Genomic DNA, 26582 nt, shown 5'->3' with positions numbered 1-26582 from the left:
ATGATCTTACTGTAGATCTAGACTAAATATCTACATGATCTTACTGTAGTTCTAGACTAAATATCTACATGATCTTACTGTAGTTCTAGACTAAATATCAACATGATCTTACTGTAGTTCTAGACTAAATATCAACATGATCTTACTGTAGTTCTAGACTAAATATCAACATGATCTTACTGTAGTTCTAGACTAAATATCAACATGATCTTACTGTAGTTCTAGACTAAATATCAACATGATCTTACTGTAGTTCTAGACTAAATATCAACATGATCTTACTGTAGATCTAGACTAAATATCTACATGATCTTACTGTAGTTCTAGACTAAATATCTACATGATCTTACTGTAGTTCTAGACTAAATATCAACATGATCTTACTGTAGTTCTAGACTAAATATCAACATGATCTTACTGTAGATCTAGACTAAATATCAACATGATCTTACTGTAGTTCTAGACTAAATATCAACATGATCTTACTGTAGTTATAGACTAAATATCTACATGATCTTACTGTAGTTCTAGACTAAATATCAACATGATCTTACTGTAGTTCTAGACTAAATATCTACATGATCTTCCTGTAGTTCTAGACTAAATATCAACATGATCTTACTGTAGATCTAGACTAAATATCAACATGATCTTACTGTAGTTATAGACTAAATATCTACATGATCTTACTGTAGTTCTAGACTAAATATCAACATGATCTTACTGTAGATCTAGACTAAATATCAACATGATCTTACTGTAGTTATAGACTAAATATCTACATGATCTTACTGTAGTTCTAGACTAAATATCAACATGATCTTACTGTAGTTCTAGACTAAATATCAACATGATTTTACTGTAGTTCTAGACTAAATATCAACATGTATTTACTCATCTCACCTGCACTAAAACACATTCAGTGTTCCTCAAGATCAATAAAAACAGACAAATGCAAATTCAGAATATTATACAAACCTGCAATAATTAAATATGTTAAATAAGACAAATATAATTTATGTATTTAATCCCATTTTATTAACCGATGTCTTTGCTGCTGACCTTCGATGATCCAATTCAATCATAATAAGCAAAAATAACATTTGTGTTTGATTGTAGTTATTACTGAATAGTGTTGAACTTTCTTCTCCTGCGTCATATTCTTCATGTGATTAGTTTGAGCGGCGCCCTCTACTGTACAGACCTGAATCTACATTTCCTTCAGTCTGAGCCGGATTCACTTCACTTTTGGTGTGAAAGGGCTTTATATTTGTACAAGAAGAACTTTTTATATTAAAAACAAACCATATTTAAAAAGTAACTCAAAAGTAATGTAATGCATTACTTTCCATAAAAAGCAACTGAGTAACGTAATTAGTTACTTTTTTAGGGAGTAACGCAATATTGTAATGCATTACTTTTAAAAGTAAATTTCCCCAACACTGGCTGCTAGGGTGTTTGTTCTTCATCTGGCACATTAGTTGTGTATGTTTGTGATGATCTGTTTATCTCACCTTCCTCAGCAGCGAGACGAGGTCTTTGTGCCAGGATGAACTGTACTGCACACTGACCGTACTAAACAGCTGCAGCAGAGACTCCACCGAGTTACTGGCGTGGATGTCGTACGGCCTCTGAGAAACAGACAGAGAGAGACATAAATGTGACCCTGGACCACAAAATCAGTCATAAGGGTAAATTATACATCATATACATCATACGTCAAATATACATAATCTAAAGGCTGAATAAATCATCTTTCCATTGATGTATGGTTTGTTATGATAGGACAATATTTGTCTGAGATACAACTATTTGAAAATCTGGAATCTGAGGGAGCAAAAAAATCTAAATATTGAGAAAATCTCCTTTAAAGCTGTTCAAATTAAGTTCTTAGCAATGCATATTACTAATCAAAAATTAAGTTTTGATATATTTACGGTGGGAAATTCACTAAATATCTTCATGGAACATGATCTTAATATCCTAATGATTTTTGTCATAAAAGAGAAATGTATAATTTTGATCCATACAATGTATTGTTGGCTATTGCTACAGATATACCTGTGTTACTCATGACTGCTTTTGTGCTGCAGGGACACATATGTGTTAAGGGCTTCATAGGTAACGAATTTACATTATAAAAACATTGTTTTGAAATGTTTCTAAAACACTGAAATCTCCAGTTTTTTTGTTCATGATTATAATGTTTTTTAAAGGTTACAAAAACGTTTCTTACAGTGTTCTACTAACTTTATCTTCACCCAGAACATAACATTATTTAATATTCTAAATATTTTAAAATGTTCAGTTTTCTTGTCATGATTAAAACATTATTTAACTCTTTCCCTGCCATTGACATTAATTTCCAGCTTTCCATGTTTTCACTGTTATATGTAGGAGGAGGCGCTATTACACATCATCTGAAAGAGTACTGAACATCTGGATCAAAACACGGTGAAGAAGCAGCAGAAATAAGCAATCGTGTATGTAAGCAGATGCATATGTAAAATAATACGATCATCAAACATTAAACAGCTTATAAATCAACTTATATAACTGATATATACAATTGATATAACTTTTAATAATCATTAGTGAAGGTTGAGAGAGTGTTCCACGTTAGCTTCGGTCCTGCTTAAACTCTGTATGAATCTGCACAGTTGTCCAAGTTGGTTTATAGGGTTAGGGTTGCAAACCAGTAAAGCTTAGCTGGTAAAGATGGTTGACCAAAGAGGTTAAGCTACGCTGTAAAAAAAATTCTGTCAAATTTACGGTAAAAAGCCGGCAGCTGTGGTTGCCAGAATTTTACCGTAAAAAATACGGTAGCAACGTTTTAGGTTTTATGGTTTTAATTTCAGTAACTGATAAAATGTTAATATACTAACTTGTTGAAGTCCTGAAATCTGTTTTGTACCTTTGTAATACACTGATAACCACCAAAAGCAGCTGATGATGAGTAAGTCACATGATGAACCAAAGCCTATCACAAGCAGCTTTTAAATATTAACATATACAGAAGGTGCACAGTGTCATTCACACAAACACTAAACACCATCATAGTACACACATGAAACTGAAATAATGCAATAAACATTAATTAAACAACATTAGGTGTAACATACAACCCTAATGTACACACCTGATAAGAAAAAAACTAAAACAAAAAAACAAACAAACATCAAATTTGAATTGTAACGCAGGGAGTTCTGGGAATGTCAATTTACGGTTATTCACTGTAAAATACATTCTATTTCACTTCCAAAAACAGTATACTACCATAAAATTACATGTTATGGCCAATACAGTTTTTTACCGCATATAGTAGGGGAAGTTACCATTAACCATTTAACAGGTTTTTATTGTAGCATTTTACAGTCTTTTACCATTAAATTCACGGTCATTTTTTTACAGTGCAGTTAAACACCAGCACATCAGCATCCCCTGCTGGAGACTTCAGTCCAAACACAAGATTTACTGGTGGCTCGTCAATCTGCGTTTCCCAAAACCATCGTAAACATCAGTAGATCGTAGAAACAATTGCCACCGAGGTTCTCCACAATCATGCAGTTCTGGACTTTTTATCAGTGAAACATTACGCTATCATCTGCAAAAATATTTAAATAAACAAAAAGCAAAAAAAAACAAACAAAAAAAAACATACCCAACTTCGCAGAACCTCAAAGATCGTCACGCCCAGCGACCACCAGTCCACCTCGACCGCATAACCGGTTCCCCCGCTCACGAACGACTGGAAGATCTCTGGAGCTGTTAGGAGAACACACATGCATTCAGAGCATGATCAAATAATCAGACAAAATGACAAAATAATGTCTGATCCAGTTATTCAAACCAAGAACTGCCACTCATAACAAGAGGAGAATGACTGACAGTTCAATGTTTTAGTTTAATGTCCTAGTTAGATCCGTGGTTCTCCAAGGCCTTCAACTCTCCAGAACGCTTTTGCTTTAAATCTCAGTTTTCCTGAAGCTTTACAATCTGTTTGATCTTCAGGGTTCCTGCTCTTTTTAACCAATAAATTTGCATGACTTTCCCAGTTGTTTCTGATTTACTGGATCAGGATTAGGGAAAGGATTATTAAAAATATTTTATACTCACAATTTCTAAGTGATAAAATATTTTTTGCATAACTAGTAAAATGTATAGTCATTGTAAAATTTTAAGATTAGATTAATGTCTATGACTTTTGCAGGTCTAGAAAATACACATTTAAAATGAAGCTTCCTCATATATCTAAGTTAGACCTCATTAGCAACCAAATATAAATGTCTGAGAACCACCCAAAAACACCCTAGCAACTGCAAAACTATATTCTAAAAAAACAGCAGAACACATTAACAACTAGGGCTGGGTGTTTTTTTTTTTTTTTTTTTTTTTTTTTTAGATTTTATCAAAAATAGCGTAATGTTTTCCCACGATTGTTTTAAATCAAGCAATCGTGGTTTTGAATAAAAATATTAGCCAATGATAACAATTAAGAGATAAATCCTTGTTCTTCAAAGGAACAAACTGTTGTGGAAGGGTGGAATCAAAATATGAGTTCTTTTAGATTTTGTCTTATTTCAAATCATTTTAAGGCCATCTTCATCTTGAGGCCCCTAGATCCTGGACTCCTGGTTAATAAACACTAAGTGCGATAACTGAAATAGTTGATCAACCAATAATACATCAGTCTATAAAAAATTGCACGTAATGTTGGTCTGTACAGAAAATATAAAATGAAAACTGGAAGATGTTCAGAGTTTCTTACCCATGTAAGGCTTTGTACCCGCTAACGCCGTGGCTCGTTCGCCGTCCTTGATTATGGTAGCGATGTTAAAGTCTGTTAAATGCACGTGACCTGAAGAATAACAGACAGACAAGTGACAACCAGACAAGAAGCGGAGCTGAAGCTCAAACGCACGGATGTGAGAACTACTAGAGCAATCCAGGACAATAATTCCCTCTTTCTAAAAAGGGAACACCACAAATAGACTGAAAGAGAACACACACTCGTCTCCTTGAACCATTTCTGAGAGCTTCACACACACACATCTCATGCATCTCACCTTGCTCGTCCAGGAGGATGTTGTCTGGTTTGATGTCCCTGTGTGGAGAGATCAAGACATCATCACATCAGTTCACATGACGGTAACACTTGGACTTTATTTACACGTCAGTTCTCTCTGACTGCATCTGCAGCGGTGTTTTGAAAGCTTCAGCGGCCTTCTTTTGTGTGAATGTTAAGTTCTCAGGGGGCCGTCACACTTTCAACACACTCTCTAATTACAACGAACACACACTCACACACTATTTAAGAATAAAGCGGCGTCCAGCTAAAGCCGCATTCTGATTCCCTCACAGCTAATTAACAGAGAGCCGTTCCCCTGCTGTCATGAAGATACCAGAGAGCATGATGGGATTAATTCACACAGAGATGTGAGACACACACACACACACACACACACACACACACACATGCATGCATAGAACAGTGACGCGAATGCAACGCATCACATTCTTCAAAACAATCTACTGCATCCTTAAAGGAATAGTTCACCCAAAAATGATCCCATCATTTACTCACACTCAAGCCATCCTATGTGTCCAGTAAATACCTTTCTTCTTCCAGACAAACACAATCAGAGTTATATTACATAATATCCACGCTCTTCCCAGCTTTGTAATGGCAGTGAATGGTGGCCAATTTTTTGAAGCTCCAAAAAGCGCATCCATCCATCATCAAAGTAATCCATACAACTCCAGTGGGTTAATGAATGCCTTCTGAAGCCAAGTGATGGGATTTTGTAAGAAACACATCCATATCTATAAACTATTATCACTGGCTTCTGGCAAATCCCGTATGGGAGTTCACGAGAGAGTCGAGTTATGACGCATGATGTCATATGACATTGCGAAAACTAAGGTGAGAACTGATGCCTCTATTTGGAATGAGTTGTGAACAGATTGTAGATTTGCATAAGTATCCGTCTTAAAGGATGTTCACTTCCAGAATAAAAATTTCCTGATAATTAACTCCCCCTCCATGTAATCCAAGATGTTCATGTCTTTCTTTCTTCAGTCACAAAGAAATGAAGGTTTTTGAGGAAAACATTCCAGGATTTTTCTCCATATAGTGGACTTTAGTTGGGATCAACGGGTTGACGGTCCAAACTGCAGTTTCAGTGCAGCTTCAAAGAGCTCTACACCATCCCAGCCGAGGAATAAGGGTCTTATTTAGCCAAATGAGCAGTCATTTTCTAATTTTTTTTTTTAAATTTTGTATTAAAAATTTTGATACAATTTATTTAATAAATTGTATTAAATTTTAATACCTTTAATACCTTTCTTTTTCCAGACAAACACAATCAGAGTTATATTACATAATATTATATTAAATAAATTGTATTAAATTAATACAATTTATTTTAATACAATTTAATAAAATTTATATACTTTTTAACCACAAATGCTCATCTTGCACCAGCTCTCTGTGATGCACGTCCACGACTTTGCGTCACGTGTGACATAGGTGGACGTAGGCTTATGTCATAGACATAGGCTTTCCTGTAGCTCAAATAGTAGAGCATGGTGCTAGCAACGCCAAGGACATGGGTTCGATTCCCAGGGAAAGCAAGAGCTTATAAAATGTAAAAACTGTAACTTGAATGCAATGTAAGTTGCTTTGAATAAAAGCGTCTGTTAAATGCATAAATGTAAAGCACTGATCCAGTGTTTACAAAGCGAACATGCATAGACTAAATCAAACAGCCTTTACAAAAAAAAAAAAAAAAGAAAAGATAAAACAATCATATCGGATGATTTTGAAGTTGGAGGAGAAAATCAGATGGAGTTAAGTACTACTTCTGCTTACGACCTTTCCAACGTGATTATGTAATGCATAAGGTCGAGCTGGTGCAAGATGAGCTTTTGTGGTTAAAATTTATATAATTATTTTTTTTTTTTTTAGAAAATCATGAAGAACTCTTTAAAGCTACACTGAAACTGCAATTTGGACCGTCAGCCCGTTGATCCCAACTGAAGTCCACTATATGGGGAAAAATCCTGGAATGTTTTCCTCAAAAACCTTAATTTCTTTTCGACTGAAGAAAGAAAGTCATGGACATCTTAGATGACATAGGGGTGAGTAAATTATCAGGATATTTTTATTCTGGAAGTGAACTAATCCCTTAAAATGCACTTCCATGTTCATCAGTTCTCACCTTAGCTTCTGCTGTGCCTTTATATACGTTGAGTTATACGTCGAACTCGACTCTCGTGAACACATGGATGGCAGTTGTCAGAAGCCAGTGATAATAGTTTATAAAGTTTTAAATATGGATATTTTTCTTACAAAACCCAGGCTTGGCTTCAAAAGGTAGTCGTATGAATTACTTTTATGATGGATGTGCTTTTTGGAGCTTCAAAAACTCTATTCACTGCCATTACAAAGCTGGGAAGAGCCATGATATTAAGTAATATAACTCTGTGTTCATCTGAAAGAATAAAGGCATATCCACCTATAATGGTGTAAATTTTCCATTTTTGCATGAACTATTCCTTTAAAGAGGAATCTCCACCATCACAGAGACACTTTCAAACACATTTATAGCTGATTTGAATCTCTTTGAAACAATCGTGAGTGCAGTGCATCAATTCCAGGTTGCCTGTGTGTTGCTATGCTGTTGCTAAGGTGTTCTGGGTGTTTTTTTAGCAGGTTGCTGTCACAAACAGAGCCAGGAGAAACAGGTAAGTGGTATAACAAGATGGTTTATTCACAGAATGCTGATGGTGAGGTGAGGGAAGCAGGTGAGTGACTTGATGCAATGTCCAATACTGAATGTCACGACTGGGAACTGAATAGAGTCTCTTCCACAGGGTTATGGAGATCATGAGCCTGGGAGTACAGTAGTCGACGCTGGAGAATCGCTGGAGTAACTCTGGGAAACAACAAGGTAAGTATACACAGGTTAGTGCATATGGGGTCTGGTAACTGGTCAGGGTAGTGAACCGTGTATTTAAGGGGGTGCTGATGAGTGACTGCAGGTGCGGGTGATCAGAAGTCAGGTGATTGTGATCTGGTGATTGCTGTTGACTGCAGTGACAATGCCTGAGACTCCCTGACACTACAACCTCCTCCAGGGGCGGCTCCAGACGCCCTCATGCGGCGATGGGGACGACCACGGCCTCTAAATGTGGGACGTTCAGGGTGGACGCGATGAAATTCCTGTAGTAACATAGGATCGAGGATATCGTCCCGGACCACCCAGGATCGCTCTTCAGGTCCGTAGCCCTCCCAATCAACTAGGTATTCCAGCCGGCCACCCCGTCGCCGCATGTCCATGATGTCTCGGACCTGATACACAGATGGCTGATCTAGAATTTCTGGAGAATGAGGATCGTCCGGCTCTTGTTGATCTGGAGTGGAAGAAGAGCATGGTTTTAATAGGGAAACGTGGAACGTGGGGTGAATTCGATACCTGGGTGGCAGTTGGAGCTGGTAGGTAATCTCGTTGATCTGCCTCTGGATCGTGAACGGACCAATATAGCGGGACTCATCTTCTTGCAGGGCAGGCGGAGTTGCAGGTCCCGAGTGGATAGCCAGCCATCCAGCTATACTGATCTTCCTGGCAGTATGCCCAGAGGTACCGTCCGAGTTCTTGGATCGTCAGCTCAGCCTGGCCGTTCGTCTGAGGATGGTAACCGGAGGGAAAGCTCACAGTGACTCCTAGCAGGTGGAAGAAGGCTTTCCACACATGGGAAGATGGAGGGGGCGTTGGCAAGGCCATACGGCATCACGAGGTATTCATAGTGGCCGGAAGGAGTAATGAAAGCCATCTTCCACTCATCGCCTTCCCAGATACGAACGAGGTTGTACACACTTAGCAGGTCCAGCTTGGAGAAGATGCGGGCCCCACGGAGTTCCTCGAGAGAAACTGGGACCAGGGGAAGTGGGTAAGGGAGCTTGACAGTCTGGGAATTCAGAGCTCGGTAATCAATACAGGGCCGCAAGCCCCCGTACTTCTTACCCACGAAGAAGATGCTCGAGGCTGCTGGTGAGCTGGACAGACGGATGCATCCTTGATGAAGGGCCTCCTTGATGTAGTCCTCCATAGCCTTGCGCTCCGGGATGGACAGCGGATACACTCTACCCTTGGGGAGTTTATATCCAGGCAGCAAGTCGATGGCGCAGTCCCATAGCCGATGAGGTGGTAGCTGGGTGGCTGCCTGCTTGCTGAAGACATCCTGGAACGCCCTATAATCAGATGGAACGGAGGGAGTCACGCTGGACTCGGGTGACTTGAGAGGCGGATGTGGAAGTGTTGTTATGGTGTTTCTAGGCAATTCTGGTTGCTGTGCTGTTGTTAAGGTATTCTAATGTGCTAATATGTTTTATCAGGTTGCTATGTGGTTACTAAGGAGTTGTTGTGCAGTTGCTAATGTGTTTGAAATGTTTTTAGAGTGTTGCTTGGGTGTTTCTCGGTTGTTCTGTTGGTTGCTAGGTCATTGCCGTAGTGTTCTGTGTAACTGCTAGGGTGCAATTGCTTATGTGTTTGAAATGTGTTACTAAAGTATTTCTAGGCTGTTTTGGTGGTTGTTAGGCCACTACCAGGGTGTTTGCTGTATAGCTGCTCATATGTTTGAAATGTTTTTTAAAGTGTGTTTTCTAGGGTGTTTCTAGGGAATTCAGTTGCTAGGCTGTCACTATGGTGTTCTGGCTAATTGCTAGGTTGCTGCTGTGCAGTTGCTCATTTGAAATGTTCTGGTAGTTTCTAGGCAGCTTCTGTTTTTAGTCTGTTGCTATGGGATTGCTAGGTTATTCTGGGTCATTGCTAGGGTGTTTCTAGGGTGTTCCGATGGTTTCTAGGCAGGTTATGTTTTTAGTGTGTTGCTATGGGATTGCTAGGGTATTCTAGATCGTTTCTAGGGTGTAATGGATGGCTGCTAGTTGGTTCATCAAAAGGGTTCATCCCTCTATCTTAAGCAAATCAATGGTACCCCTACAGACACATGATTTGAGGAATCACAGATGTCTGGAGCACAAACACCAGTATCTCTGCAGCATGAGCTCTGAACTATCAGTCTTTAACCAGAGCAGGATCTGTCGGATGTTTCCAGATGCTCTGCTTACCCTCCTGATTTAAGGAATCCTCCACTCGGACTAATTTTACCTCGGTGGCAGCGTGACACGACACACTGTTGCTAGGAAACACTTCTGCCCAACTTAGCGCAACTAAATAATACTATAGACAGGAAACGCTCCTTCAGAAACATACAGCAAATTCCACCGCTGAGAAAACAATGTGACTGACTAATACACACACACACACGCTATCAAAGCCAGAGAGAGATTCAGTCCATTGCGTTCACTGTCAGTTCTGTTCTAAAGCGTTTGTGACGGGGCCCAAAACAAGACAAGCACACATTTTATTTGGCACAGGATCCTCGTCTCCCTGAGGAGCCCGGCAGAACTAAACATGCAATTACACAACAAATCCCTGAGAGCAGACAGTGCACACACACACACACACACACACACACACACAGACACAGAGCTTTCTAAATGAGCACACATTATAGACTTCTATTGTTTTAATATAGAGTGAATTATAAAGACTACCAACTAATAATCATTTCACCATTGAGGATGTCAGTACAGCGAATTTCAGTCACACTGAGCTCATTTCTTCATCTGCCGGTATAAAATAAACATAAATCAGAAATTAAATATAAATAGTCATGTATAAAACGTAAAAAAACAAAAAAGTTTTACAAAAGAACTAAAATCATAAAAAAAAACATTTATGTTACTTGAAATAAAATAAATGTTGACTGAAATGAAATAAAATAAAATGTACTTTAATTGTACTTAAAATGTACTTACTCTACTTATTTTATTTTAACTAGTTTCCAATGTAACATTAACTTGATGAACTGACATAACTAAAACTAAATGAATAAAAACTATATAGACATTAAATAATAATAATAGTGACAAACACAAAATAATAACTTGAAATATAAATTTAAATAAAATAAATAACTTGAAATTTAAATGTAAAATATGAATGTTCAAATACAAAAAAATTTAACTTAAATAGCAATGTATAAAAAAGTATTAAAAATGACAAAAGCACAACAAAATTATTTTAAAAATGAACTACAATTAAAACTAAACATAATCAATAAAAATAAAAGGTAACAGTAAAATAAATAAAACTCACTTTAATGTAAAATAAAAACTATATTATTAAAAAATTATAAAACAACACTTAATAACATGTTTATGGAGACTTGAATGAAAATGTAGCTCAAACAGAAGAGAATGGCAACTCATGTTTATGATTCCCAGGGAATGCATGAATTGAAAAGATGTACAGCTTTAATTCATTTTGCAAAGTTGCTCTGGATAAAAGCATCTGTCAAAAGCATGAATGTTGAAGTAAAACTGAGGCTGTGAGCGACACATACTGTCTGACGCCTCATCTTCATTCACGTCTAAATTAAATACAGGTGAATCCTGACTAAAGTCTATAGTGAAGGAAGGGTTTGCTTGTTTATTTTAATATAAAAAGTTCTTCTTGTACAAATGTAAAGCCCTTTCACACCAAAAGTGAAGTGAATCCGGCTCAGACTGAAGGAAATGTAGATTCAGGTCTGTACAATAGAGGGCGCCGCTCAAACTAATCGCATGAAGAATATGACGCAGGAGAAGAAAGTTCAACACTATTCAGTAATAACTACAATCAAACACAAATGTGTCATTTTTGCTTATTATGGTTGAATTGGATCATTGAAGTTCAGCAGCAAAGACATCGGCTAATAATATTTTCTTATTTGTAAGTCGCTTTGGACAAAAGCGTCTGCTAAATGACAAAAGTAAAAGTAAAAAAAAAAGTAAAATGGAATTAAATTCATAAATTATATTTGTCTTATTTAACATATTTAATTATTGCAGGTTTATATAATATTCTGAGTTTACATTTTACTGTTTTGATTCTGAGGAACACTGAATGTGTTTTAATGCAGGTGAGATGAGTAAATACATGTTGATATTTAGTCTAGAACTACAGTAAGATCATGTAGATATTTAGTCTAGAACTACAGTAAGATCATGTTGATATTTAGTCTAGAACTACAGTAAGATCATGTAGATATTTAGTCTAGAACTACAGTAAGATCATGTAGATATTTAGTCTAGATCTACAGTAAGATCATGTTGATATTTAGTCTAGAACTACAGTAAGATCATGTAGATATTTAGTCTAGAACTACAGTAAGATCATGTTGATATTTAGTCTAGAACTACAGTAAGATCATGTAGATATTTAGTCTAGAACTACAGTAAGATCATGTAGATATTTAGTCTAGAACTACAGTAAGATCATGTTGATATTTAGTCTAGAACTACAGTAAGATCATGTTGATATTTAGTCTAGAACTACAGTAAGATCATGTAGATATTTAGTCTAGAACTACAGTAAGATCATGCAGATATTTAGTCTGGAACTACAGTAAAATCATGTTGATATTTAGTCTAGAACTACAGTAAGATCATGTGGATATTTAGTCTAGAACTACAGTAAGATCATGTGGATATTTAGTCTAGAACTACAGTAAGATCATGTAGATATTTAGTCTAGAACTACAGTAAGATCATGCAGATATTTAGTCTGGAACTACAGTAAAATCATGTTGATATTTAGTCTAGAACTACAGTAAGATCATGATGATATTTAGTCTAGAACTACAGTAAGATCATGTTGATATTTAGTCTAGAACTACAGTAAGATCATGTAGATATTTAGTCTAGAACTACAGTAAGATCATGTAGATATTTAGTCTAGAACTACAGTAAGATCATGTTGATATTTAGTCTAGAACTACAGTAAGATCATGTTGATATTTAGTCTAGAACTACAGTAAGATCATGTTGATATTAAGTCTAGAACTACAGTAAGATCATGTAGATATTTAGTCTGGAACTACAGTAAGATCATGTTGATATTTAGTCTAGAACTACAGTAAGATCATGTAGATATTTAGTCTAGAACTACAGTAAGATCATGTTCACACACAACGCTCTGCACTTACTCCTGATTTCTCTCAACACCAGAGCTGTCAGTCAATACATCAGAAACACAGGAACTGGAGTTACTTATTTGAAAAAGTAACATATATTTCCTTCTAAATTAAAAAGTAATGCGTTACTTTACTAGTTACTTAAAGTAATCTGATTACGTAACTCGCGTTACTTGTAATGCGACACTGTTGCTCTGTGTGAGCTATTGTGGTAAACAGGTAAATCACTGGAGGCTGGTGATGGGTTATAGAGTTAAAGCGAGTGAACACACCTGTGTATGATGTGCTGGCTCTGCAGGTAGTCGAGCGCCAGCGTCATCTCGCACAGGTAAAGTTTTACAGCGTCCTCAGTGAACTGTACGTTCTGCTGCAGATGATAGCGCAGATCTCCTCCTAACAGCAGATCCACCACCATGAACATGTCTTCCTCATCCTGGAACGAGTACCTGGAGCACAGGGTCAGAGGTCAGAGGACGTGACATCACACAGCTCTCATTTAACATGCAAATCCCACTCCTGATTAACTGGAGTGGGCTATGAGATCTATAGACGACGTGTGAGATATTGTCACCATAAGAAACTCTTCTATTGTCTTTCACAGATTGAGGTTTGTTAATTAAAGTTGTAGAGATTATCTGATTTGGACATTTTAATTAAAGTGTCGACACAGTCTACATCAGCTGTCAATCATCTGTATGCAGATGATATTTTCAGAGCGAGATGTCCATCAGATGAACTATTCCTCAACACAGTCAAGTCAAGTCAAGTCACCTTTACTTATATAGCGCTTTTTACAATGCAAATTGTGTCAAAGCACTGCAAAAAAAAAAAAAAAACACAGGAATAGTGTCATTTAATCTCCTGATCTGGAAATCTCTAATCTCCTGAAATCCAAAGTCAGGGAAGTGCAGGTTTATTATGTAACTAAAACTAAAACCCTAAAAAAAAAAAAAAAAAAAAAAAACTTAAAGCTAATTTCCAAGGAAACATTTCTCATTTTCTGTTTTAACAGAAACTACACTGAACAACATTATAAACGCGACACTTTTGTTTTTGCCCCCCTTTTTCATGAGCTGAACTGATCTAAGACTTTTTCTATGTACACAAAAGGCCTATTTCTCTCACATATTGTTCACAAATTTGTCTAAATATGTGTTAGTGAGCACTTCTCCTTTGCCGAGATAATCCATCCACCTCACAGGTGTGGCATATCAAGATGCTGATTAGACAGCATGATTATTGCACAGGTGTGCCTTAGGCTGGCCACAATAAAAGGCCACTCTAAAATGTGCAGTTTTACTGTATTGGGGGGGTCCGAAAATCAGTCAGTATCTGGTGTGACCACCATTTTCCTCACGCAGTGCAACACATCTCCTTCACATAGAGTTGATCAGGTTGTCCACTCCTCTTCAATGGCTGTGCGAAGTTGTTGGATATTGGCAGGAACTGGAACACGCTGTCGTATACGCCGATCCAGAGCATGCCAAACATGCTCAATAGGTGACATGTCCGGTGAGTATGCTGGCCATGCAAGAACTGGGATGTTCCAGGAATTGTGTACAGATCCTTGCAACATGGGGCCGTGCATTATCATGCTGCAACATGAGGTGATGGTCGTGGATGAATGGCACAACAATGGGCCTCAGGATCTCATCACGGTATCTCTGTGCATTCAAAATGCCATCAATAAAATGCACCTGTTTTCGTTGTCCATAACATATGCCTGCCCATACCATAACCCCACCACCACCATGGGCCACTCGATCCACAACATTGACATCAGCAAACCGCTTACCCACACAACGCCATACACGCTGTCTGCCATCTGCCCTGTACAGTGAAAACAGGGATTCATCCGTGAAGAGAACACCTCTCCAAAGTGCCAGACGCCATTGAATGTAAGCATCTGCCCACTCAAGTCGGTTACGACGACAAACTGCAGTCAGGTCGAGACCCGATGAGGACGACGAACTTGCAGATGAGCTTCCCTGAGACGGTTTCTGACAGTTTGTGCAGAAATTCTTTGGTTATGCAAACCGATTGTTGGAGCAGCTGTCCAGGTGGCTGGTGTCAGACGATCTTGGAGGTGAAGATGCTGGATATGGAGGTCCTGGGCTGGTGTGGTTACATGTGGTCTGCGGTTGTGAGGCCGGTTGGATGTACTGCCAAATTTTCTGAAATGCCTTTGGCGACGGCTTATGGTAGAGAAATGAACATTCAATTCACGGGCAACAGCTCTGGTGGACATTCCTGCAGTCAGCATGCCAATTGCACGCTCCCTCAAAACTTGCGACATCTGTAGCATTGTGCTGTGTGATAAAACTGCACATTTTAGAGTGGCCTTTTATTGTAGCCAGCCTAAGGCACACCTGTGCAATAATCATGCTGTCTAATCAGCATCTTGATATGCCACACCTGTGAGGTGGATGGATTATCGTGGCAAAGGAGAAGTGCTCACTAACACAGATTTAGACAGATTTGTGAACAATATTTGAGAGAAATAGGCCTTTTGTGTACATAGAAAAAGTCTTAGATTTTGAGTTCAACTCATGAAAAGTGGGGGCAAAAACAAAAGGGGTGCGTTTATAATTTTGTTCAGTGTAAAACTGGAAAAAAAAAAAAACTAATAAAAAAAAAAACTAAAATAAAATAATTTAAAAATGTAAATATTTTAATTAGAAATAAAATACAATGTAAATAAAATACAATGTAAAAAAGACCTACTTATTTTATATCAGCTACTTGGCAAGGTAACCTAAATGAAAGTTTTCATTTAGTTTAACATAAAATAAAACTGAAATAAAAATTAATAAAACTATACTAAAGACATTACTAAAACTTTAACAAAATATAAAATAGAATTTAAAAATTAAATATTTTATTCAGAAAATAAAGTGTAAATATATTTCAGAATTTCTTATTTTTATGTAGTTTAACTTGATGTATTAAAATAACTAAAATGGCAATAGAAATTAATAAAAACTGTATAGACATTTGAAAAACATTAAGAATTATAAAAACAACATTACTAAAATTTTAATCACATTTGAAATATTAATAACTTTTTTTATATTTTATTCAGAAATAAAATGTTTACAAAACTATGCTTATTTCAGCTAGTTGCCAAGGCAACATTTTCATTTAATTTATTTAGCTTAAAATAAAAATGAAATAAAAATTAATGAAAGGAATATAGGCACATTTAAAACAAAACTAATAAAAATTACAAAAGCACAACAAAATTGCTAAAATGTAACTAAAATTATTAATAATTCTAAATATTAATAATAATAATAATAATAAAATAATAATAAAAAAAAATAAAAAAAATATATATATATATATATATAATTACAAATATGTGACCTTAGATCACAAAACCAGTCATAAGGGTCAATTTTTTAAAATAATCTTTCCATTGATGTATGGTTTGTTATGATCGGACAATATTTGGCTGAGATACAACTATTTGAAAATCTGGAATCTGAGGGAGCAAAAAAATCTAAATATTGAGAAAATCTCCTTTAAAGTTGTTCAAATGAAGTTCTTAGCGATGCATATTACTAATCAAAAATTAAGTTTTGATATATTTATGGTAGGAAATTCACTAAATATCTTCATGGAACATGATCTTAATATCCTAATGATTTTTGGCATGAAAGGAAAATGTATAATTTTGACCCATACAATGTATTGTTGGCTATTGCTACAGATATACCTGTGCTACTCATGACTGCTTCTGTGCTCCAGGGTCACATATTATTAAAATTTAAAATATGAATATATGAATAAAAATTGGAACTATAATAAGTGATACTAAAATAACACTGGTGAAGCATCATGAAATGATCACAGGAATGAAGTTTCCATTTCATGCTGAATATCTGTGAGTCCCTCGTTCTCATTATATTCTCATGAGATGCTGTGAGGACTCTCTGAGCAGTGTGTGTGTGTGTGTGTGTGTGTGACTCTTCTATCAGAGCACTTCAGAGCTCATTTCCCGTCTGTAAGAGGCCGCAGGTCTGAGAGCCAATCATCACCACATCTGTTATAGATCTGGCCGTTCTCCATTTACTCTGACAAAGACAGCATCACACTCAGTCAAACGGCTCATATTAAAGATCACGGGGTCAGCAGAGAGACGAGGGACGCGCGAGGATGTCAGGAACCGCTCTCAAACTCTTTAGCGTCTGAGACCCACAGATCAGTCTGAAGAGAGTGCTTCACACACAAATCATCTTTTATTCATCCTCAAATCAGTCAAAACCTGTATAAGCGACTGCAAAAAATGCAAAACTGTGGAAAAACAGAGGAGGTACTGCTAATTTTCTGCCAGGATCTGTTCTTACATTTACAGGCATTTCCTTTAGCTTTCCTGGAACAAAACGCAATGCAATGCACACTTCAAAATATGGGTGAAACAGCTGTGAAAATCAGTTTGGAACATTTCTTCATATTAACACAGAACACTGTGCCCTGAGGGTTTTTTTTATTTTATTGTATTTTTTGAGTGTAGGGCTCTGATAAGAAGAAACTCTGATTTTTGTTTTTAGCAATCAAATCAGTTTTGTGAACAGTGGAAACCACATGAAAACCAAACTTTACAATATTATATTTTGGAATATATTAAAATCTAAACTGTCAAACCCAGTGTGGCTTATTTTTTATCCCTCCCCCATCAATAGACGCCTTGAGAAGCCAAAGGTAGGTATTTGTAAGAAACAAATCCTTCGTTAAGATGTTTTTAACTAAAACACGAGTCCATAATCCATAATAACGCTTCCTCCAGTGAAAAAGTGCATCTGCTGTTGTCTCTCACATCAAAATCCAGCCACATATTTGTTTAGAGCTGTTCTGGACTGTTTTAATCTCTGAGCAGATTTCTCTCCTGATTCAGACCGAACACTTTTTCACTGGAGGAAGAGTTATTATGGATTATGAACTGTATTTTAGTTAAAAACATCTTAATGCTGGATTAGTTTCAGATTTTGTCTTCTCCAGATGTTAACTGATGGACTGGAGTGGTGTGGATTATTGTGATGTTTTTATCAGCTGTTTGGACTCTCATTCTGACGGCACCCATTCACTGCAGAGCATCCATTGCTGAGACACTGATGCAGAGACACATTTATACAAACCTGATGAAGAAACACACTCAACTACACTACCAGTCAAAAGTTTGGGATCAGTAAGATTTTTTATATTTTTAAAAGAAGCTTTTTATGCTCATCAAATAATAACAGTAATATTGTGAAAAAGTGGGTTAAAACTGCAGCATGTCAGTAAGAGAACAGGAGCTGTTCTGAGCCGGACCGAGGGGAGCGTCGGCCTTTATTCGCTCCCACACCACAGCAGGAGCACGAGGAGGAAGGTTAGCAGACTGGAAAGAGTGCGAGAGGCTGAAACAATCAGGCCATGATGACAAATGAGACGAGGGATGCAGAGAGAGAGGAACACATGCAGAGGAAAACAGAGGGAGTACAACATTTCGTCAGAAAATTTGCAGTGTCCCAGATAGAACAGAGCGCTTGTCTGCGCTTCACGAGCAACTCGAGGCGACACACACACACACACACACGCTCTCTAATATACACACACACGGTTCCTCAGAGTATTTCTCCTGAATGTCCCACAGCCAACGCCTCTCCGCTGGCCTTATTTCACAAGGTGCCTTCATAAGGAACGTCCCGAATGAACTTCACAAGTTTCCTGAGCTGAGAAGTTGAGGAAAGTTCTCTACCACAGAGACGCTGGACGGAAGAGATCAAGGAGAAAATAAGGAGTCGAACGTCTTTAGCAAAACCTGAACTCACATGAAAGACAACGAAGGAGTAATTCACCTGAAACTGCATCACATTTTCAGTTTTTGCCATCAGAAAAACTTTATTGCAGCTAGTTGCCAACATTTCTCATTTTCATTTATCTTGATTTACTAAAATAACTAAAACTAAACAATGAAATAAAATAAATGAAAACTATTTAGACATAAAAACAAATAAAATGGACAAAACAGCAACATTAAAAATATTAATAATAAAAAAATAAACATTTTATTCAGAAATAAAATAAAATGTAAAAATAAACATACTTGTTTAATTGAGTTGCCAACACAACATTTCTCATTTTTATGTACTAAAATAACTAAAATGGAAATAAAAATGTATAAAAACTACATAGACTAATAAAAATAACTAATAAAAGTGACAAAAACACAATTAAAATTTTTTAAAGATTTTAAGTAAAATTTAATTGAAAACTGAAAATACAAAAATGATTAATAAAAAAAATATAATAGTATCTCAATGATACAAAAATAACTTATTAACCAACTAAAATAGATTATTCCAATAAAGTATTTTAATTGAAATTGAAATAAAGACAGCAGCTCAGACCATTTGAGGATTTGATATTGAGTCATAAGTGAGATCTGCTGTGATTCATAAGTCAGATGATTGTTGATGTGATGTTCATTGTCTCGGGTCTGACCTCCGTCTGTGTGATGGAGGTGTTCGTTGTGTTTTACAGACGGTGTGTGTGTGTGTGTGTGAGACGGAGCCGTTCTCCCGCTGCTTCATGACTCAGAGCGGGTAAATGGATACAGTAATTACAATTTTCTGCAGACGTGACATTTTAAAGGCTTAAAGAGACTCTGTGCTTCCTGTGAGGAGGAGGAAGCCCTCTTTATTTCCCAGCCTACAGCAGAAGCTCCTCTGACTTACAGAGACGCGGCTCTTCAAAGCTCAGTGTTTTCAGGAGAGACACATGAAAGCTGCTTCTGAGAGAAAAGAGAAAATCCTCTCTGCTTCAAAACAATCATTATATATACACTGTGTGTTGAGATGAAGTTGTCAATGTCAAACTGTCCTTCTCTGCTTCACATACTTCAGTGTTTGACAAAGCGTTACTGTCCTTCAAGAACTTCAAACACACACACACACACACACACACACACACTTAGAGGACAGAACGTCTATTGCTCTTGTATAAAGCCCATTTTGATTGTTTTTGTTATATTTTCTAAAGAAAATGGCCATGATTCACTACACTACAGGCAACACACACACACACACACACACACACACACACACACACACACACACACACACACACTAACTGTAATACTTAGTGCTATAAGTTTGATCACATCACTCTCAGCACTAGTACTAGTGAGGATTGACTAAAACGGCACAGATTATTTAAGACAACTGCAAGAAGTTATTTATGATGATTTTTAGGAATATTCTTTTTGAAAATTCTAATTCTTATGTTTAGCCTTTAAGAACAATCTTAAGAAAAAAAAGATGAGAACATTCTTAAGAATTAAAAAAAAAACTAAATATACTTAATGCGTACCCTAACATGTGACTTTTTTAGTTATTAAAATAAGAAGAAAATAGAAGTTGATCTGTGAATCCGGCCCCTGGAGACAAACATGTCCCTGAAGTCCATCAGAAACACACTCACTCACACACACAGAGGGAGAGAGAGAGATAAACACACACACACACACACAGAGAGAGAGAGAGATAAACACACACACACACACACAGAGAGAGAGAGAGATAAACACACACACACACACACAGAGAGAGCGAGAGAGAGATAAACACACACACAGAGCGAGAGAGAGAGATAAACACACACACAGAGAGAGAGAGAGATAAACACACACACACACACACACACACACAGAGAGAGAGAGAGAGAGATAAACACACACACAGAGCGAGAGAGAGAGATAAACACACACACAGAGAGAGAGAGAGATAAACACACACACACACACACACAGAGAGAGAGAGAGAGAGATAAACACACACACAGAGTGATGTAGTCCTGTTTCTATGCATTTCCAGGAAGCTACATCAAATCTAGTTTGTGCTTATAGAAGACACCACAAAATTCAATTCACTTGATCTGAGCGCGTCTGTCAGAGAAACACTATTCAAATCACTGCGAGCGTCCATCACAGAATGAATCACAGACGAGACTGTCCTCAAACAGAGAGGATTGCTTGTGTTTTGTGGAGACGCAGCGTATCAGAGCGAATCCAACAACTCTACAGACACACAACAGACTAACACGACTTTCAGAAAAACCCATCTCTCTCTGCGGCGTGGTTTGATCCAGTGTGGTGAAAGCATGCGTGTTTTGTAAAATCAATAGATCTTTTTTTCCCCACTGTTTTAGATTAAGAACATTATTTCAGACCTTGGAGGATTGGCTCAGGACACTGGGAGAAGTGTTCAGCACAGTCAGTTTTATATTTGGCCATAAATATGTTGCTGCAAAGAAGAATAAGATTTCTTTGATAAACTTTAGAGGGTGAAGCAAAGACAGCAATATGATTAACAAGAAAACAATAAAATAAAAGACAATAAAAGGTGAATGTTACACGGATTCCGAACTGACATTAAAAGCCCTAATAATGGCAAGAATTAGTTTTCTTTTTATAGAATCACAAATAATTTAATGGTTTTGTTATTAAAATTTGGTTGATGAACAACTGATGAAGAAAAACATTTAATTATTCTTTGTAAACTTTTGTAAAGTTTTTTTGTTTTTGAGGTTTGTTTTTTGTTTTGTTTTGGAGAATGTGTGAATGTAGTAATAAAAAAAAAAAAAAGAAGGGTAAAAAAAAAAAAAAGCATTAATAAAGAAGTGTAATAATCTCTCTGCAGTCTCTATCTTTCTCTCCATTTCTATCCCTCTCTTATGAAAGCTTGTTTCCAACACTGAAGAGAAAAAAAGGTAATTGACTTTTGTTATCTCACAGTACGTTTTCGCGATTTTGAGTCTTGCAGTTATGACTTTTTTTCTCAGAATTGCATGATGTAAACTCATAATTGCATGTCAGAATTAGTCAGAATAAATTTTTTTTTTTTAGAATTGTGAATTTCTATCATGAAATTCTGAGAAAAAAAGTCAGAATTGCATGATAAAAAAAATCACAATTATCTTTTTTTTTTTTAAACGAGCTTCCATGCTCTCGAAGTTGGCAGTGATTAGGAACAAAAAGCAGGCAGATGGTTTGATTTTTAATTCTCTCTCTGATGAAGTTTATTTCTCCACACCTTGTGGTTTCTGACTCTGCTTTAGTCTAGATTTAAACTGCTGATTTTGTCTGGCCAGAGGAGAATGACACTATTTCCCGTCTAAATACTGTAAAGCTGATATAAAGCCACCCAGCTCTATATCAAGCTGATGTAAAGCTGCTTTGACACAATTTGCATTGTTAAAAGTGTTATACAAATAATATTGACTTGACTTTCTGTCAGGTGCGCAGCTGTGGATCCAGACGCTGATGTTTCCACCCGTATTGAGCACTAAATGACAGGCATTATTTATAAACGAGGAGACGGTGTGTGCATATGCTGGCCTGATGAAGCGCCTCCATCAAGAGCGGAGAGAAAGAGAGCCATTGTTTAACAGATGGAGACTGGAAGAGAGCTGTCATGCTGGAGCAGCGTGGGAGAGAGAGCGAGAGAGCGCTGCAATATGCATGAGAGACGCATTGTGTTCGGCCATTCTCTGCGTTTGCCGTTCTGTATAGCTTTGGCTTTTGAAGACGGCCGATCAGGAGCAATTCAGAGAGGGTTTTCTCCTGCAGGCTTTGATGTGGAATGAACGATTATTTACAGAAAAGGAAAGCATTCTGATGCTCAGAAGGACCAGACGCTCACACATCATTACAGATGACTTTCTTCTGAATTTACATTCATGCATTTGGCAGTTTTTTTTTTTTATCCAAAGCCACTTACAGTACATTGCATTCAAGGTTTAGACTTTATCAGTTCATGCATTCCCTGCGAATCGAACCTGTGAGATTTGCATTGCAAGTGAATTGCATAAAACAATTCTATGCATTTAAATTACACAGTTAATAAATAACTAAATAAATAAATAGCATATTAGACAATAAGTAATGCATAGTATTTGAAACAACCCCTTTTAATTAATTAATCATCTTGCTTGTGGGGTTTTAAGACAAGTTGGAGATTATCCTTTTTAAGTACATTATTTTCAAGAACTCACATTCTTATGTTTAATCTTAGGAAAAGATTTTAAAAAGTATTAGTTAAATATAAAATATAATTCACCTTTACCTTGATCTTAAAGTTAAAAATAAGAATTTCTCAATGTAGATAAATATAAACTGATAAACTTATTGTGATGCATATTTGTCAGTCATACACAAACAGTCATGCCATAGTTTATGATCAACTATTTGCATCTATTACATTTTATTTAATTTAAATAATCATTTTCAAAATGCATTTATTGAAATTACTTAGAATCAGCACAAATCTGTTTATTGTAAAAATTACATGTATTTAGTTAAAAAGTATGAAGAAGGTTAAAATATGACAACTGTGGAACAAGCAATATTCAATAGTTAAAGCACATAAGACTGAAACAAACTGGATTTACTGATGATAAAACCCGATAATAAACCTGGTTATTGTGTATTTAAAACACATTCACATTACAGAAATCTGACCTGTTTCATTTATGCATGACAGACAAATATAAATCACATTAAGTTGACTATAATGACTACAGCCCCATTGACTCCCTCTGCCGATGCATTGATGAAATTAACAGTTGGATGTGCCAGAACTTTCTTCAGTTAAACAAGGAGAAAACTGAAGTCATTGCATTTGGAAACAAAGATGAAGTTCTCAAGGTGAATGCATGCCTTGACTCTAGGGGTCAAACAACTAAAAATCAAGTCAGAAATCTTGGGGTGATTCTGGAGACAGACCTTAGTTTCAGTAGTCATGTCAAAGCAGTAACTAAATCAGCATACTATCATCTCAAAAACATTGCAAGAATTAGATGTTTTGTTTCGAATCAAGACTTGGAGAAACTTGTTCATGCCTTTATCACCAGCAGGGTGGATTACTGTAATGGTCTCCTCACCGGCCTTCCCAAGAAGACCATTAGACAGTACAGCGGCTACTCTGTGGTTACCAAACGCCGCTGAGAGGCTAAAACAGGAACTTATTGCATTTGTGACAACAACAATAAAATACCGGTGAGGCAAAAAATGATATTTGTTGTTCTTCTTTATTGCACAGACTGACTGATGAAATAATATTTTGTTGTATTGAATTGTGATGAATCGGTCAACAAAGAAATACATCGTCCCTGCTCACCCCCTCTCCATCCCCTCCCCAGTTGTAAGTCGCTTTGGATAAAAGCGTCTGCCAAATGACTAAATGTAAATGTAAATTGAACAGATGATTAATATGCCCATTCTTTTACTTACTTTTACTTACTTTACTTTTGTCATTTAGCAGACGCTTTTGTCCAAAGCGACTTACAAATAAGAAAAAGTAACTAAAACTAAAAAGTTACAACTCTATAAATACTATCTACCCACATATTTAAGAAAATAAAGAAATTAAATAAAATTAACACATGCATATAACAACAACATTTCAATAATAAACATATCAATGAAAAAATTAAATAAAAAGCTACTACTATCCCTTGCCGGTGTCCCTGCCCGGTGGAGTCGCACGGTAGAGTCGATGGTCTTTACACTCTTTGGTCTTCACACTAAGAGGGCTTCACACGACGACTGCCGCGACCGCTGCCGCGGTATAATAACCTTTATTATACCAAACCAACAAATGATCATTTCAATTCAGCTGGACCCACTTTCCTGTTTATCAACTACAAATGGCCAAGCAAGTGCACACACTGACAAGATACACGATACAGTACGAGACCAAACGCGATTTCAGCAACTCTCATCCATTCCCACGTTACCCCATAACTCTCCACCACGAACACGTGACATAGGCAAAAACATTAACTCTTTCATGTCCACTACAATCCAGCCCATAATTATTAACAAATAATAATTACCTTCATTAAAATAGAGACATGAAATTATCAAATTAACTATATTTTAACAGCATTATGCAATATACATTCTTCTGTTCTTCTCCAAAAAAAAAAAAAAAGGGAGAGAGAAAAAAATAAAAGTGTTCATAACATGGCTTACTCAAAGTGTTCTTTACAGTTCCACTCTGTCAGGTTCAGAAGTCAATGTCAAGGTAAAAAATGTCAGGTAATAAGTCAAGTTAACCATCTTCTGCTTCTTGTATAAGACAGTTTGGTTATCGGTCTGTCCAGACAGCTGCTTTTAGTTTAACTTTTACATGACGTACAAATCCTCTTCTGTCTGGAAAAGTTTGAATTACTCGTCCCATAATCCAAGAGTTTCAAGGTGCTGTGTTGTCGACTATAAGCACTATATCTCCTGGTTTAAAGTTACATTTGAATCTTGTCCACTTCTGGCGCTCTTGAAGCTGTGGTAAATCCTCCAGAACCCATCTTTTCCAGAACAAGTCTGACATGTACCTGCTTCCATCGTTTGCAAGCATAACCATCTTCCTTTTTGAATTCTCCTGGTGGTAATAATGGCAAAGTTTTCAAAAGCAACAGATGGTTTGGTGTTAATACTTCTAAGTCAGATGGGTCTGTGGATGCTTTGGTGATCGGATGACCATTAATAATAGCTTCCACTTCACACAGAACGGTGTTTAGATCTTCTTCATCCCGATTCTGCACCTTTAAATTAGAGTTCAGAATTTTCCGCACAGATCTGATTAACCTCTCCCATGCTCCTCTGTAATGTGATCCAGTTGGGGGGGTTAAACATCCATTTAATTCTTTTCTGAAAAAGGACATCATTGATCTGACATTGATTCCATTGCTTTATCGCTACTTTTAGTTCATGCTCTGCTCCTATAAAGTTCTTTCCATTATCAGATCAAAGTTCCTGGACCTGTCCTTGCTATGAAACGACGAGGTGCATTTATAATAGAATCGGAGTCCAAAGAGGATGCCACCTCAATATGTACTGCTCGTATGGCCAAACAAGTGAAAATTGCTCCATACCTTTTCACTACACTTCTTCTGCTTTTTACCTCAAAAGGTCCAAAGTAATCTACCCCCAACACGGGCAAATGGAGGTTCATTTGGAGTGACTCTTGGACAGTAATAATGCAGGGCTTCAGTGACTGAGAGTAGCGCAGTCTCTGTTGAATGGCCACTCCTGAAACCTGACTGTTTAGCATCCAGTTTGTTGTACTGTGAAAGAAACAGTGAGAGCTGGTTGAAGACAGCTCGTTCGAGTGTTTTCGCTAGGAATAGAAGGAGAGAGACAGGTCTGTAGTTATCTAAAAGAGAAGCGTTTAATGTAGGTTTTTTGATCAGTGGGGTTACCCGAGCCTGCTTGAATGCTGTGGGGAAGATGCCTGTGAGGAGGGATGTGTTGATAATGTGTGTGAGTGCCGGTAAGAGTGTGGGAGAGATTGTTTGGAGAAGGTGTGAGGGGATCGGGTCGAGAGGACATGTTGTAGGATGGCTGGAGAGGAGAAGTTTGGATACTTCTGCCTCGGTGAGGGGACAGAAGGAGAAGATGGGAGTTAGAGCAGTGGATGTGGTTGATTGGAGGTCCTGTGGAGTTGAGAACTAGTTACTGA

General features: G+C 37.0%; 1 protein-coding gene across 1 annotated transcript in view; it reads right to left on the bottom strand.

Moving 5' to 3' along the window:
- Positions 1-26582, bottom strand: part of LOC306882011 (serine/threonine-protein kinase 32C-like) — a gene marked incomplete at both ends in the record, with an annotated part of 128988 nt that overhangs the window by 10602 nt on the left and 91804 nt on the right. Inside the window, 5 exons of the mRNA XM_079436434.1 lie at positions 1515-1631; positions 3662-3765; positions 4769-4858; positions 5067-5104; positions 13353-13526. Coding sequence (XP_079292560.1) covers positions 1515-1631; positions 3662-3765; positions 4769-4858; positions 5067-5104; positions 13353-13526 — 523 coding nt within the window. The remainder of the gene's footprint in view (positions 1-1514; positions 1632-3661; positions 3766-4768; positions 4859-5066; positions 5105-13352; positions 13527-26582) is intronic.

Source organism: Barbus barbus (assembly GCF_936440315.1).
Source record: "Barbus barbus genome assembly, chromosome: 16".
Taxonomy (NCBI): domain Eukaryota; kingdom Metazoa; phylum Chordata; class Actinopteri; order Cypriniformes; family Cyprinidae; genus Barbus; species Barbus barbus.
The sequence above is the reverse complement of the archived record's forward strand: the minus strand, read 5'-3'. Positions and strand labels throughout refer to the sequence as shown.